Source organism: Borostomias antarcticus, assembly GCF_949987555.1.
Source record: "Borostomias antarcticus genome assembly, chromosome: 36".
NCBI lineage: Eukaryota > Metazoa > Chordata > Actinopteri > Stomiiformes > Stomiidae > Borostomias > Borostomias antarcticus.
The window spans coordinates 1,604,744-1,619,743 of record NC_140269.1 but is presented as its reverse complement, the minus strand read 5'-3'; the positions used below and the strand labels follow the sequence as shown (position 1 = coordinate 1,619,743).

The window sequence follows — 15,000 nt, the reverse complement described above, 5'->3', positions numbered from 1 at the left end:
CTTAGGCCATTCTATTTTTTGTGTTTTATTTTTAAAGGACAATGCTCGTTTTTGACAACCTGGACCTTATTTACGACATATTATAAGACGTTTGACTCACCGAGATCACTTTGGTGTAGTTCGGAGGCCTGTAGAAGAAATGTAAAATCCAGCGCGAGCCAGTATATCCATGTAATGACGGTGGTCGGGGCACTGAGAATGCAGTTTCTAAAAATCTATTTTCTGCCGCGAAACGGTTGTTTTCATCAATCTGTCTTGATGAATCGCTAGTTGTGCTTACATAGAGCATAGGCCTGTTGTGGTTTTCACATTTGAGGTGGCACTTTAATTTGTAGTCCCTCGCGGCCAGCTTGGATTGGACCGGTCTATTTTCGGTCCTACTCTCACCTATGGTCATGAAGGATTGGTCATGGCCGAAAGAACAAGATCACGGATACAAGCGGCCAAAATCAGTTTTCTCCGGAGGGTGGCTGGGGTCTCCCTGAGAGATCGGGTGAGAAGTTCAGTCATCCGGGAGAGACTCGGAGTAGAGCCGCTGCTCCTTTGCGTCGAAAGGAGCCAGTTGAGGTGGTTCGGGCATCTAGTGAGGATGCCTCCTGGGCGCCTCCCTAGGGAGGTGTTCCAGGCGTGTCCGGCTGGGAGGAGGCCGCGGGGTAGACCCAGGACTAGGTGGCGGGATTACATCTCCGCACGGGCCTGTGAGCGGCTAAAGATTCCCCAGGCAGAGCTGGTTGATGCTGCTAGGGAAAGGGATGTCTGGGGCCCCCTGCTGGAGCTGCTGCCTCCGCGACCCGACCCCGGATAAGCGGATGAAGATGGATGGAGGGACTTACTGTAGGCCCTTATTTTAAGAAGGTGACGATAAGACACTTTAATAAGAACAAGAACAGGTTTGATATGCGGAGGTGGAGCTCGGACACGTAATTCGTTTCTGTGTGTGTGTGTGCGTGTGTGCGTGCGTGTTTCAGATACGTGAAGACCACAGCCAACGCCACTGTGGACCACCTGTCTAAGTACCTGGCCCTACGCATCGCCCTGGAGGAGAGGCAGAGGGACAGACAGAAAGATACGGAGGGGGGAGGAGGAGGTGGAGGAGAGGAAAGAGGAGGAGGAGAGGGGCCGAGCCTGAAGAACGTCAGTGAGAAGCAGTACACCATCTACATCACTGCGCCGGCGGGGCAGTTCTCTGTGAGTATGCACGCCGCTCGCCGCCCGGCCGACGGCTCTTTCCAGACGGGACTTGTTTCAGCCCGAGCTAGAACCCGTCTGTGTTCACTTCTCCATCCCCGTATGTGACCTTTGACCTCCCCTCCTCACCTCCCTCTTCACGCGTCTCAACCCCCTTGTCTTCCGTTCATCCTTCTCTCTCTCTCTCTCTCTCTCTCTACTCCTCACTCCCCCTACCCCCCCTCTCTCTCTCTCTACTCCTCACTCCCCCTACCCCCCCCTCTCTCTCTCTACTCCTCACTCCCCCTACCCCCCCCTCTCTCTCTCTCTCTCTACTCCTCACTCCCCCTACCCCCCCCTCTCTCTCTCTACTCCCCCTACCCCCCCCTCTCTCTCTCTCTCTACTCCCCCTACCCCCTCTCTCTCTCTCTACTCCTCACTCCCCCTACCCCCCCCCCTCTCTCTCTCTACTCCTCACTCCCCCTACCCCCCCCTCTCTCTCTCTCTACTCCTCACTCCCCCTACCCCCCCCCCTCTCTCTCTCTACTCCTCACTCCCCCTACCCCCCCCTCTCTCTCTCTCTACTCCTCACTCCCCCTACCCCCCCCCCTCTCTCTCTCTACTCCTCACTCCCCCTACCCCCCCCTCTCTCTCTCTCTACTCCTCACTCCCCCTACCCCCCCCCTCTCTCTCTCTACTCCTCACTCCCCCTACCCCCCCTCTCTCTCTCTCTCTACTCCTCACTCCCCCTACCCCCCTCTCTCTCTCTCTACTCCTCACTCCCCCTACCCCCCCCCTCTCTCTCTCTACTCCTCACTCCCCCTACCCCCCCCCCCCCTCTCTCTCTCTACTCCTCACTCCCCCTACCCCCCCTCTCTCTCTCTCTCTCTACTCCTCACTCCCCCTACCCCCCCCTCTCTCTCTCTACTCCTCACTCCCCCTACCCCCCCCCTCTCTCTCTACTCCTCCCTCCCCCTACCCCCCCCCCTCTCTCTACTCCTCATCTCCACTGCCCCTCTGTCTCTCTATTAACTCTTCCTCCTCTCTTTTTCTCCTTTCCTCTCCCAGACTCTGAATGGCTCTCTGACCCTGGAGCTGGTCAACGAGAAGTACTGGAAGGTCAGGAAGCCCCTGGAGCTCTACTACGCCCCCACCAAGGACCAACAGCCACAACAACAACAACAGCAGCAGAAGTCCCCACAGCAGAAGGAGGGCTGAGAACGAGGAGGCTTTTCTCTCTTCACCCCTCCCCTCTTAGACCGGGCTTCAGGCCCTGGTCTGGGATCAGCCCTGCCTCCAGATCCTAAGCCCTAACCAATGAGAGGGGGAAACAGCAAAACTGACACAGGATCAGACTTCGATCTAACACACCATATAAAAGTATTCACTCGCAGGCCCACAGGACGAGAGATCAGTCAAGTGAATCTGGAGTATTTGGTAATTGCATTCCCACCCTGGCCCTGCACAAGACCACCGTTCCAGGGCCAACCTCCCCATGAAGCCAACCTCCCCCCACACCCCTCTAGAGCCAACCTCCCCCCACACCCCCTCTAGATCCAACCTCCCCCTACACCCCCTCTAGAGCCAACCTCCCCCCACACCCCTCTAGAGCCAACCTCCCCCTACACCCCCCCTAGAGCCAACCTCTCCCTACACCCCCCCTAGAGCCAACCTCCCCCCACACCCCCTCTAGAGCCAACCTCCCCCTTCACCCCCCCTAGAGCCAACCTCCCCCCACACCCCCTCTAGAGCCAACCTCTCCCTACACACCCCCTCTAGAGCCAACCTCCCCCTACACCCCCTCTAGAGCCAACCTCCCCCTACACCCCCCCTAGAGCCAACCTCCCCCTACACCCCACCATGAAGCCAACCTCCCCCTACACCCTTCTAGAGCCAACCTCCCCCTACACCCCCTCTAGAGCCAACCTCCCCCTACACCCCTCTAGAGCCAACCTCCCCCTACACCCCCTCTAGAGCCAACCTCCCCCTACACCCCCTCTAGAGTCAACCTCCCCCTACACCCCCTCTAGAGCCAACCTCCCCCTACACCCCTCTAGAGCCAACCTTCCCCTACACCCCCTCTAGATCCAACCTCCCCCTACACCCCCCTAGAGCCAACCTCCCCCTACACCCCTTCTAGATCCAACCTCCCCCTACACCCCCTCTAGAGCCAACCTCCCACAATCCCTCTAGAGCCAACCTTCCCCTACACCCCCCCTAGAGCCAACCTCCCCCAACACCCCCACTGGCCGGTGACCGCTCAGGTCCGAGGGATGACTGGTTAAAGAAATTCTTGTTTGTGCTGCGTGTAGCTGCAGTCCGTCTGGATTTAATAGTTAGCTTTGATGACTCAGCACTGCTGCATCTGTTCATTTGTATCGCATTAAATATCCTGGGACGACGCGGACGACTGAAGCGCTCTGCAGTAGAGGACGAGTGTGACTGAAGAGGACGAGTGTGACTGAAGCGCTCTGCAGTAGAGGACGAGTGTGACTGAAGAGGACGAGTGTGACTGAAGAGGACGAGTGTGACTGAAGAGGACGAGTGTGACTGAAGAGGACGAGTGTGACTGAAGAGGACGAGTGTGACTGAAGAGGACGAGTGTGACTGAAGCGCTCTGCAGTAGAGGACGAGTGTGACTGAAGAGGACGAGTGTGACTGAAGCGCTCTGCTGTAGAGGACGAGTGTGACTGAAGAGGACGAGTGTGACTGAAGAGGACGAGTGTGACTGAAGAGGACGAGTGTGACTGAAGCGCTCTGCTGTAGAGGACGAGTGTGACTGAAGAGGACGAGTGTGACTGAAGCGCTCTGCTGTAGAGGACGAGTGTGACTGAAGAGGACGAGTGTGACTGAAGCGCTCTGCAGTAGAGGACGAGTGTGACTGAAGCGCTCTGCAGTAGAGGACGAGTGTGACTGAAGCGCTCTGCTGTAGAGGACGAGTGTGACTGAAGCGCTCTGCAGTAGAGGACGAGTGTGACTGGTAAATCTGATGGGGGTGTTCCTACATCCGTACCTACTGAGCATGTTTAATGGACGGGTCCAGAAAGAGGTGTCTGTGGGACCTTCTGTACGTTAGCAGTTCTGAGAGAACGTCAAGCTCTGGTTCCTCAGAGAACGTCAAGCTCTGGTTCCTGAGAGAACGTCACGCTCTGGTTCCTGAGAGAACGTCACGCTCTGGTTCCTGAGAGAACGTCACGCTCTGGTTCCTGAGAGAACGTCACGCTCTGGTTCCTGAGAGAACGTCACGCTCTGGTTCCTGAGAGAACGTCAAGCTCTGGTTCCTGAGAGAACGTCACGCTCTGGTTCCTGAGAGAACGTCACGCTCTGGTTCCTGAGAGAACGTCACGCTCTGGTTCCTGAGAGAACGTCACGCTCTGGTTCCTGAGAGAACGTCAAGCTCTGGTACCTGCATATTTAAGCTTGTCTGACAGATTCTAAGATACCTGGCTGGCTTGGTAATTTTTTCTGGTTCATTCCCTAAGTGATCCAAACTGATCGTGGACCAATAGTTAAGAGCTTATAATTACTGCTAATTCCCTAACCTTTTAAAAGTGCTGTAGATTACAATTTTATGTAGATTAATCTTTTTTAAATAACGCTCTAACAAGGCTCGTGAGCCAACAGTATTATGACAGAGATACTTTCTTGGTACCAACGTCGTCATCCTATTGGCTCATGACTCGTGTTAAGAGGTGCCAACCAAATCTCAGACATGTGGGAGATAAACACAGTATTAATTTTGGACCCATCAACATTTTTAAGTTCATGATCTATTTGTTTGTGGGAGAGGCAATTTTTTATTCTGAATCGTTCTAAAAGCTTGGTAGTTTTTTCCCAGTTGACATCAAAATGTAATCTATAGCACCTGTAATTGCATTTCATTAATTCGTCCAAGTCTACGTAGTGCTATCTGATGCACTCTGTTCTCCCAGTATAGAAGGTTTCTTACCTCAGTTTTTGATACAATCTTTGTACAATATAAAAAGGCAATATATTTCACTTGGAACTACCTTACTTGGCTTGTATGTATATCTGCTCTTCTTGGTCAGGCACAATAAACCAAGACTCATCTTTGACCAAATTGGTGTTACATTCCTTTGCTTGAGTAACGTTGCCAACATACAGGTATGACTCAACTAAGGTTTAGAATATCACACCTGCAGCATTCAGAACATTGCATCCCTCTCAACATCAGTCATTCCCAGGTCAGTCAGTGCGACAAGCCTGGAACCTACTCTGTTCCTCCTTAGTACTGAAATCTGACACTGAACCAACTCTGTTCCTACTCACTACTGAGATGACACTGAACCAACTCTGTTCCTCCTCAGTACTGAGATGACACTGAACCAACTCTGTTCCTCCTCAGTACTGAGATCTGACACAAACACGCTGAAGCTGATGGTAGAGGAATTGAGGAAAACACCAGCCAGACAGACCCCACAGAAACCCCAGGGCAAGATGACTAATGTACAAGATGGTAAGGGTTGGCAATCAATACCACAGGCTAGTCATGGAACGACCACCTTAGCCATGATCTCAACTGCACTAGAGCAGTGTAGAGTACGGCTGTATGGCATAATGAAGACAGCACAACAGCAGGTTTGTGAACTGTGGCGTTTTTATTGACACACGAGGGCAGCAGGGAGACGGTTTACTTCTTCTTGGACACACCGACGGTGCGACCGCGACGACCGGTGGTCTTGGTGTGCTGACCGCGCACACGCAGACTGGAAGAGAGAGAGGAGAGCCAGTCAGTTATGAGAACTACCAGAACACACAGGCAAGATTAACCACTATTCATCACACAAAGGCAACCAAGCAAGTACAGATGATCAATCAGTTCTTATGTACACTGGATGACTAAACTAATAAAGTACTAGTCCTCGACAGCAAATATTCAGTGGGACAGTATTTGTCAACAATCAACAGCAGACATTCTAAGCAGATGCAGTATTCTTCATTTAAGCTTTTAAAGTGATTCATGGTGTACTGTCCTGCTAGGCCCATGGAGGCCCAGCCCTCCCGCTGGAGAGCTACCATCGGTCTAAGAGGGGGGCGGGGGTCGCGCACCCCAGTGTTAGCGATGATGCCATCTCAACGGAGCTAGGGTCTACCGTTGCGAGTCACACCACAGTGCGGCTAGGCCAAGAGTTGTGCCAGGACATAGCATGGTAGGTTGTGCCAGGACGTAGCATGGTAGGTTGTGCCAGGACATAGCATGGTAGGTTGTGCCAGGACGTAGCATGGTAGGTTGTGCCAGGACGTAGCATGGTAGGTTGTGCAAGGACGTAGCATGGTAGGTTGTGCCAGGACGTAGCATGGTAGGTTGTGCCAGGACATAGCATGGTAGGTTGTGCCAGGACATAGCATGCATGGTAGGTGGTCAGGAGATCTTACCCCCAGAAGTGCCTGAGACCACGGTGAGCCCTGATCTTCTTCAGCCTCTCCAGATCCTCTCTCAGCTTGTTGTCCAGACCGTTAGCAAGGACCTGGAACACACAATAACATTATCAAGATGGATACCAACACATATATACATATACACACACAAAGGTGCGCGACAAAGACAGGAGGTACAGTGAGTGACAATGTGTCTCTAGTTCTCTGACTGCTGGCGGCTTATTGAAGGCTTTACTGACGATGACTGGGACGTGCAGTCAGTTCCATATCTCTAGTCGAGACGAACATACTTATTGTTTTAAGTCGTTTAGGATTAAAATGTAAAAAAAAAAAAAATCAACTCGCATCAGAGCAATGGGACAGTTCAACAATGCTACTAGTTTTGCTCCAAATGTTGAATGTTCCTTCTCCCCCTATAAGAGGCTCTTAAGGACGCTGCGTCCGTCAGTCACGTACCTGGCTGTACTTGCCATCCTTTACGTCCTTCTGTCTGTTGAGGAACCAGTCTGGGATTTTGTACTGGCGAGGATTCTGCATAATGGTCACGACCCTCTCCACCTACGAGAAAACAGCGATCAGTGACATGCTTACAACACTCAGCGAGAAGCTTTGCTTTGACATACAGTTAGAGGAATCCCCTTCTGCTTTGTATGCAGACAGCAGTGAAGACTATGTAACATTCGGCAGGGGGCCGCAATTACTTTTACTAGCATGCCAAGCCAGGCTACACAACACTGGACTGGCCTTCAGCATCCAACAGGGCCCACAGCTAAACCATATTGTTATCAGATCACCTATACCTGTTGTTTCTGGTCAAAATAAAAGTTAATTGGACTGCACTTATAGCGCTTTTATCCAAAGGTCTTTACAATGGCCTTTCATTCACCCACACCAATGGCAGCAGCTGCCATGCAAGGCGCTAGTCTGCTCATTGGGAGCAATGGGGTTCAGTGTCTTGCCCAAGGACAGACATGTGGACAGGAGGAGCAGGGATTCGAACCACTGACTCTACGATCACTGGACGACCCGCTCTACCTCCTGAGCCACAGCCAGCCACAGATAACATGAAACAAATAAAAAATAAAGTGTACAGGGGTGACTAGGAGACATCAACCTCGACCCGCGGTCTCACCTCATCATCGGTCAGCTCTCCAGCCCTTTTGTTGAGGTCGATATCGGCCTTCCTCAGGACGACATGGGCGTAGCGTCTGCCAACACCCTGGCAGAGAACACACAGGCGGACCGTTACTCACAACCCGATTGAAAAACAGTCGCCTGTATAGTTCAACGTTCGATGCAAGCCAGTTACGGCGTTTACCTTAATGGCAGTGATGGCGAAGGCGATCTTCCTCCTGCCATCGATGTTCGTGTTGAGAACACGGAGGATGTGCTGGAACTTCTCAGGAATGACCAGAGACTAGGGAGGAGAGCATAGAAGCAGTTGAGTTGAGCTTGGGATGGATGTTAGCTAGTAGCTATGGTCACATTAAATTATGATAAGTTATCTAGCAAGTAACCTTGTTGGAAACGGCAACACGACCCATACAACGTATTGTAAGCAAAAGCTTAAAGTGAACGTATGTTAGGGGAGACCATAAAAACGTGTCTACATGCATAATCCACAAGTCAGCATGGGAGAACATGAATGGGACCTCAGCTCACTATGTGGGAATTACATTACTAGCACCTGGCTAACCAGCCACGATTCTCACAAACCGCGCAAGTGACTACTGAACACTTGTTATAAGTGACAGGGGCCATAAACGGGACAGTAACGAAAGTAATAGTTTCGCTGTGAAGTCTTTTGAATTCGAGCTGGTTACACGCCAGCGTCAGCGCGGGTAATGGGACTTCGACATCCATCTTTTCAGCAATATAACGTACAATTCCTGCATCAATTCCCTCTCTCGGTTCATTATCACACATGTAAGATCCTCATAATTGCTTAAAACCATTAAAGAGTCTTCTTAATAACACGATGAGTGCAGATTTTGTGAGTACTTCGGGTACATCGATTTCACACTCACCATCTTGGAAGTAGGTTCCGTGCGAAGAGGAAGTCCCGAGCGTCTCGCGATGGCTTGTACGCATTCCACGAGAGTTCGCGGAGGAAGTGATTCCATCGGTGGAAACCGTTCCGCTTGACAACAAGAACGAACTATCGTAGATATAGATTTGATTTATTTAATATTATATAATTTATAAAAAAATAATATGTTGCCTTACGACCGTATAGGTAGATTTATTCATTACACCCAGCACATACTTTTCATTTAAACTAGTTCCATATTATTTATTAGTAAATATTCTATTGTCAATCCGTTTCCCAGGGGGACAGTAACGGTTGCACACTTTCCGTCCATGTTTTGGAAGCTGAAGCGATGGCGGATGTAGCTGACGGGGTCTCAGACGTAAACACAGCTGTCAGCCAGACAGAGAACGCTATGGCATATCTACAGGACGAGGTAACCTCACCTAACGACCGTATCAATCAATGTTAGCTAGCAAGCTAACGTCAGTGCTAGCCCACTGGAGAGACCCCAAGCTAACGTTAGTGCTAGCCCACTGGAGAGACCCCTGCAAGCTAACGTTAGTGCTAGCCAACTGGAGAGACCAAGCTAACGTTAGTGCTAGCCAACTGGAGAGACCCCTAACGTTAGTGCTAGCCCACTGGAGAGACCCTGCAAGCTCACGTTAGTGCTAGCCAACTGGAGAGACCCCAAGCTAATGTTAGTGCTAGCCCACTGGAGAGACCCCAAGCTAATGTTAGTGCTAGCCCACTGGAGAGACCCCAAGCTAATGTTAGTGCTAGCCCACTGGAGAGACCCCTGCAAGCTCACGTTAGTGCTAGCCAACTGGAGAGACCCCAAGCTCACGTTAGTGCTAGCCCACTGGAGAGACCCCAAGCTCACGTTAGTGCTAGCCCACTGGAGAGACCCCTGCAAGCTAACGTTAGCTAGCACGGTTGCTACTAGCTTGTTACTGCCCTGCGTGAGTGTTGAATGAAAAGCTAGCAGTTAAAAATCCTGGACATGAAATCAACAGCAGCTAACGTGTTGCTGTCAGTAGCCACTAGCTACTCACTAGCTACTCACTAGCTACTCACTAGCTACTCACTAGCTACTCACTAGCTACTGAACGCTTTAGCACCTCAGCTCGAGAACTAGATTCATTTCCTGGGTCCATCCCGTACCTCATACGTACGTGAAGCCATTCCTTCCTCTGTCATGCAGATGAAAATGGACGGGGACGCCGTCGCTCCTCTCAACCTGGGCGACCTGGACTTGACCACAGACGAGTTCATCTTGGACGAAGTAGACAGTGAGTCTTCTATCAAAACTAGTTTGTGTTTGATGATACCCGGGTGGTTGTATGGTACACTGATGTGCTGCGCCTCTAGCTAACCGTTCCCCCTGTATGCGTTTCACAGTTCACATCCAGGCCAATCTGGAAGATGACTTGGTGAAGGAGGCCCTGAAAACGGTAAGACTATTACAGTGTCATGATAATGTTAGTGTGATAATCGTAAAATATGAGCTGATGTCCTCTCGCGTGACTTTTAGGGAGTTGACCTGAGGCAGTACTCTAAACAAGTGGAGACAGAACTTCAGCGTATTGAGCAGGCTTCCATCAAAGACTGTATCCTTCCCATGCTATGTTGGGTTCATGAAGCCACTTTGGTTATTGGGACTCAGAACGTGGGTAATATTTTGGTACATTTTATGAATAATTTTAGCTAGCTTTACATTTACCCTCATGGAGAATCCCTGACCAGACTCACATTAGACATCAAGGAGAGTCAGAACATTGCCTCTCTGCACAACCAGATCACTGCTTGTGACTCTATACTGGAGGTGAGTGTACCACAGGCATCAAAAGAATGGTGACTTCTGTACTACTGCTGTCCCCAAATGCTCTCATTCCCCTAGGCATCTCACGAAGCCCATCGTTTCTATCCTTCCTTCCTTCATTCCTTCCTTCCTTCCTTCCTTCCTTTCCTTCCCTTTCTCTCTCTCTCTTTCCTCCTCTCTCTCACCCCCCGCTCTCTCCTTCTCTCCCACTCTCTGTCCCCACCCACCCCACTTTATCTATCGATCACCCTCTTACTCCCTCTCTCTCTATCACCCTCCCTCTCTCGCTCTCTCTCTCTCTCTCTCTCTCTCTCTATCACCCTCTCTCTCTCTGTCCACCCCTCCCCCACAGCGTATGGAGGGCATGCTGAGTGGCTTCCAGAGTGACCTGTCCTCCATCAGCAGTGAGATCCAGACGCTGCAGCAGCAGTCGGTCAGCATGAACGTGCGTCTGAAGAACAGGCAGGCCGTGCGCAGCCACCTCAGCCAGCTGGTGGATGAGCTGGTGGTGCCTGAGGCCATGATCTCGTAAGGGAGGCAGGGAGGGAGGGAGGGAGGGAGGGAGGGAGGGAGTGTGTGTGTGTATGTGTGTGTGTGTGTGTGTGTGTGTGTGTGTGCGCGCGCGCGTCTGTACATGTGTGTGTGTATGTGTGTGTGTGTGTGCGTGAGTGAGTGAGAGAGAGGAAGAGGCAGAGGCGAAGATAGGGGGAAAGAGACCGTGGAAGAGAGAGGAATGAAGAGAGAAAGAGAACGTGGAGGAGAGGGAGGGAGGGAGGGGAAGAGAGAAAGAGAGAGGGGGTTGGAAAAGAGAGAGGGAGAGCTTGAAGGATGTGGATGATGTCGACGGAGTCTTGTCTGGCGTGTCTCCCCTCCGCAGCGTCGTCATGGAGAGCCCGGTCACAGAGCAGGACTTCCTGGAGCAGCTCCACGAGCTCAACAACAAGATCAACTTCGCCAAGGAGCTGAGCTTCAGAGAGACGCTGGCCTGCTCCGACATCCAGGACATTGTGGACCGCCTGAAGATCAAGGTAGGTGGGGGGGGGGGGGGGGCGTTTGAAAAGGCTGCTTTAACTAGTGTAGAACACTATACTCATATGATTATATACTTTTCCATACAGTTCCCATTCATTTCCATGGAAAGTTTCCGACACTGGGAAAGACGGAGATAAAGAAACTGGAGGGGTGGGGGGAAGGGCAGACTATGAAGGGGGAGAGTGACAAGGCCAGACTGAGACAGCAATGAGAGGTGTGGGGTGAGAGCCCGGGGGTGTCGGGTGAGAGCCTGGAGGTGTGGGATGAGAGCCTGGGGGTGTAGGATGAGAGCCTGGAGGTAAGGGATGAGAGCCTGGAGGTAAGGGATGAGAGCCTGGAGGTGTAGAATGAGAGTCTGGAGGTGTAGGATGAGAGCCTGGGGTTTGTAGGATGAGAGCCCAGAGGTAAGGTATGAGAGCCTGGAGGTAAGGGATGAGAGTCTGGAGGTGTAGGATGAGAGCCTGGAGGTATGGGATGAGAGCCTGAAGGTGTAGGATGAGAGCCTGGAGGTGTGGGATGAGAGCCTGGAGGTGTGGGATGAGAGCCTGGAGATGTGGGATGAGAGCCTGGAGGTAAGGGATGAGAGCCCAGAGGTGTGGGATGAGAGCCTGGAGGTAAGGGATGAGAGCCCAGAGGTGTGGGATGAGAGCCTGGAGGTAAGGGATGAGAGCCCAGAGGTGTGGGATGAGAGCCTGTGAGAGACAGAACTCATGAAACCGCTGCTGGTCTATTTGTTCCTCAGGCCGTCACCAAGATCAGAGAGTTCATCCTGCAGAAGATCTACTCCTTCAGGAAGCCCATGACCAACTACCAGATCCCCCAGAATACCCTGCTCAAATACAGGTGGGTCTTCATGATATATACCTCAGAACCCCCTGCTCAAATACAGGTGGGTCTTCATGATATATACCTCAGAACCCCCTGCTCAAATACAGGTGGGTCTTCATGATATATACCTCAGAACCCCCTGCTCAAATACAGGTGGGTCTTCATGGTGTATACCTCAGAACCCCCTGCTCAAATACAGGTTTGTCTTCATGGTGTATACCTCAGAACCCCCTGCTCAAATACAGGTGGGTCTTCATGGTGTATACCTCAGAACCCCCTGCTCAAATACAGGTTTGTCTTCATGATATATACCTCAGAACCCCCTTCTCAAATACAGGTTTGTCTTCATGATATATACCTCAGAACCCCCTGCTCAAATACAGGTGGGTCTTCATGATATATACCTCAGAACCCCCTTCTCAAATACAGGTTTGTCTTCATGATATATACCTCAGAACCCCCTGCTCAAATACAGGTTTGTCTTCATGGTGTATACCTCAGAACCCCCTGCTCAAATACAGGTGAACACTTGATTTCACCGAATATAATCTTAACCAATTGGTCTGTTTATCTCTTTCTTCCTCCTATAGGTTCTTTTACCAGTTCCTCCTGGCCAATGAGAGGACTGTTGCTAAGGAGATCAGGGATGAGTACGTGGACACCATGAGTAAGATCTACTACAGCTACTTCAAGTCCTACAGCGGTCGGCTCCTCAAGGTGCAGGTGGGTGAAGCACACGGGTGCCACTCAGGGAGAGGCCGGGGTTCCCGGAGAGTTCTCACTGAATGAGTGAAACTAATGAATTAAATGTTATTTGATTTGTCTTCTCGAAGAACTAAATGTTGTTATAACTGGTGGAAGTGTTTCTTTCTTTCTGTGTCGTTGGCAGTATGAGGAGGTGGCAGACAAAGATGACCTGATGGGGGTGGAGGACACAGCTAAGAAAGATATCCTTCATTTAATCAACAGACCCACTGTCTGGACACACAGGACATTCACACTTGAATCATTTAGAAGATGGTTATTCAGAGGTTCTAATAGTAGTATTATACTGCCTAAACTGGGGGTATATAGATAGGTTATTATAGGGTATTATAGACGTTATACTAGAAGTATTATAGAGGCTAAACTAGTGGTATATAGAAGCTAAACTAGGGGTATATAGGGGCTAAACTAGGGGTATATAGGGGCTAAACTAGGGGTATATAGTAGCTAAACTAGGGGTATATAGAGGCTAAACTAGGGGTATATAGAGGCTAAACTAGGGGTATATGGAGGCTAAACTAGGGGTATATAGTAGCTAAACTAGGGGTATATAGAGGCTAAACTAGGGGTATATAGAGGCTAAACTAGGGGTATATAGAGGCTAAACTAGGGTATATAGAGGCTAAACTAGGGGTATATAGAGGCTAAACTAGGGGTATATAGGGGCTAAACTAGGGGTATATAGGGGCTAAACTAGGGGTATATAGAGGCTAAACTAGGGGTATATAGAGGCTAAACTAGGGGTATATAGGGGCTAAACTAGGGGTATATAGAGGCTAAACTAGGGGTATATAGAGGCTAAACTAGGGTATATAGAGGCTAAACTAGGGGTATATAGGGGCTAAACTAGGGGTATATAGAGGCTAAACTAGGGGTATATAGAGGCTAAACTAGGGGTATATAGAGGCTAAACTAGGGGTATATAGAGGCTAAACTAGGGGTATATAGAGGCTAAACTAGGGTATATAGAGGCTAAACTAGGGGTATATAGGGGCTAAACTAGGGGTATATAGGGGCTAAACTAGGGGTATATAGAGGCTAAACTAGGGGTATATAGAGGCTAAACTAGGGGTATATAGAGGCTAAACTAGGGGTATATAGAGGCTAAACTAGGGTATATAGAGGCTAAACTAGGGGTATATAGAGGCTAAACTAGGGGTATATAGAGGCTAAACTAGGGGTATATAGAGGCTAAACTAGGGGTATATAGAGGCTAAACTAGGGGTATATAGGGGCTAAACTAGGGGTATATAGAGGCTAAACTAGGGGTATATAGAGGCTAAACTAGGGGTATATAGAGGCTAAACTAGGGGTATATAGAGGCTAAACTAGGGGTATATAGGGGCTAAACTAGGGGTATATAGAGGCTTAACTAGGGGTATATAGAGGCTAAACTAGGGGTATATAGAGGCTAAACTAGGGGTATATAGAGGCTAAACTAGGGTATATAGAGGCTAAACTAGGGGTATATAGGGGCTAAACTAGGGGTATATAGAGGCTAAACTAGGGGTATATAGAGGCTAAACTAGGGTATATAGAGGCTAAACTAGGGGTATATAGGGGCTAAACTAGGGGTATATAGAGGCTAAACTAGGGGTATATAGAGGCTAAACTAGGGGTATATAGAGGCTAAACTAGGGTATATAGAGGCTAAACTAGGGGTATATAGAGGCTAAACTAGGGGTATATAGAGGCTAAACTAGGGGTATATAGAGGCTAAACTAGGGGTATATAGGGGCTAAACTAGGGGTATATAGAGGCTTAACTAGGGGTATATAGAGGCTAAACTAGGGGTATATAGAGGCTAAACTAGGGGTATATAGAGGCTAAACTAGGGGTATATAGAGGCTAAACTAGGGGTATATAGGGGCTAAACTAGGGGTATATAGGGGCTAAACTAGGGGTATATAGAGGCTAAACTAGGGGTATATAGAGGCTAAACTAGGGGTATATAGAG

The 15,000-nt window shown here is 50.0% G+C and overlaps 3 protein-coding genes across 3 annotated transcripts in view; 2 read left to right on the top strand and 1 right to left on the bottom strand.

Moving 5' to 3' along the window:
• The window catches only part of LOC311328019 (E3 ubiquitin-protein ligase RING2-A-like), a 7,261-nt gene extending 4,455 nt beyond the window's left edge, over nucleotides 1-2,806 (top strand). The window contains exons 6-7 of the mRNA XM_084461134.1: nucleotides 969-1,188; nucleotides 2,236-2,806. Coding sequence (XP_084317260.1) covers nucleotides 969-1,188; nucleotides 2,236-2,385 — 370 coding nt within the window. The 3' untranslated portion in view covers nucleotides 2,386-2,806. The remainder of the gene's footprint in view (nucleotides 1-968; nucleotides 1,189-2,235) is intronic.
• A 2,960-nt stretch (nucleotides 2,807-5,766) lies between these two features.
• Nucleotides 5,767-8,662, bottom strand: rps18 (ribosomal protein S18). The gene is made up of 6 exons (XM_084461135.1): nucleotides 8,595-8,662; nucleotides 7,886-7,984; nucleotides 7,700-7,786; nucleotides 7,024-7,125; nucleotides 6,565-6,656; nucleotides 5,767-5,894 (listed from the first exon to the last, which is right to left on the bottom strand). The coding sequence occupies exons 1-6, from the start codon at nucleotides 8,595-8,597 to the stop codon at nucleotides 5,819-5,821; spliced, it is 459 nt and encodes a 152-aa protein (XP_084317261.1). The 5' UTR covers nucleotides 8,598-8,662; the 3' UTR covers nucleotides 5,767-5,818.
• Nucleotides 8,663-8,945: 283 nt separating this feature from the next.
• The window catches only part of vps52 (VPS52 subunit of GARP complex), a 17,901-nt gene continuing 11,846 nt past the window's right edge, over nucleotides 8,946-15,000 (top strand). Inside the window, exons 1-10 of the mRNA XM_084461133.1 lie at nucleotides 8,946-9,032; nucleotides 9,801-9,888; nucleotides 9,998-10,050; nucleotides 10,131-10,206; nucleotides 10,354-10,421; nucleotides 10,771-10,946; nucleotides 11,296-11,446; nucleotides 12,193-12,293; nucleotides 12,869-13,001; nucleotides 13,168-13,225. Coding sequence (XP_084317259.1) covers nucleotides 8,949-9,032; nucleotides 9,801-9,888; nucleotides 9,998-10,050; nucleotides 10,131-10,206; nucleotides 10,354-10,421; nucleotides 10,771-10,946; nucleotides 11,296-11,446; nucleotides 12,193-12,293; nucleotides 12,869-13,001; nucleotides 13,168-13,225 — 988 coding nt within the window. The 5' untranslated portion in view covers nucleotides 8,946-8,948. The remainder of the gene's footprint in view (nucleotides 9,033-9,800; nucleotides 9,889-9,997; nucleotides 10,051-10,130; nucleotides 10,207-10,353; nucleotides 10,422-10,770; nucleotides 10,947-11,295; nucleotides 11,447-12,192; nucleotides 12,294-12,868; nucleotides 13,002-13,167; nucleotides 13,226-15,000) is intronic.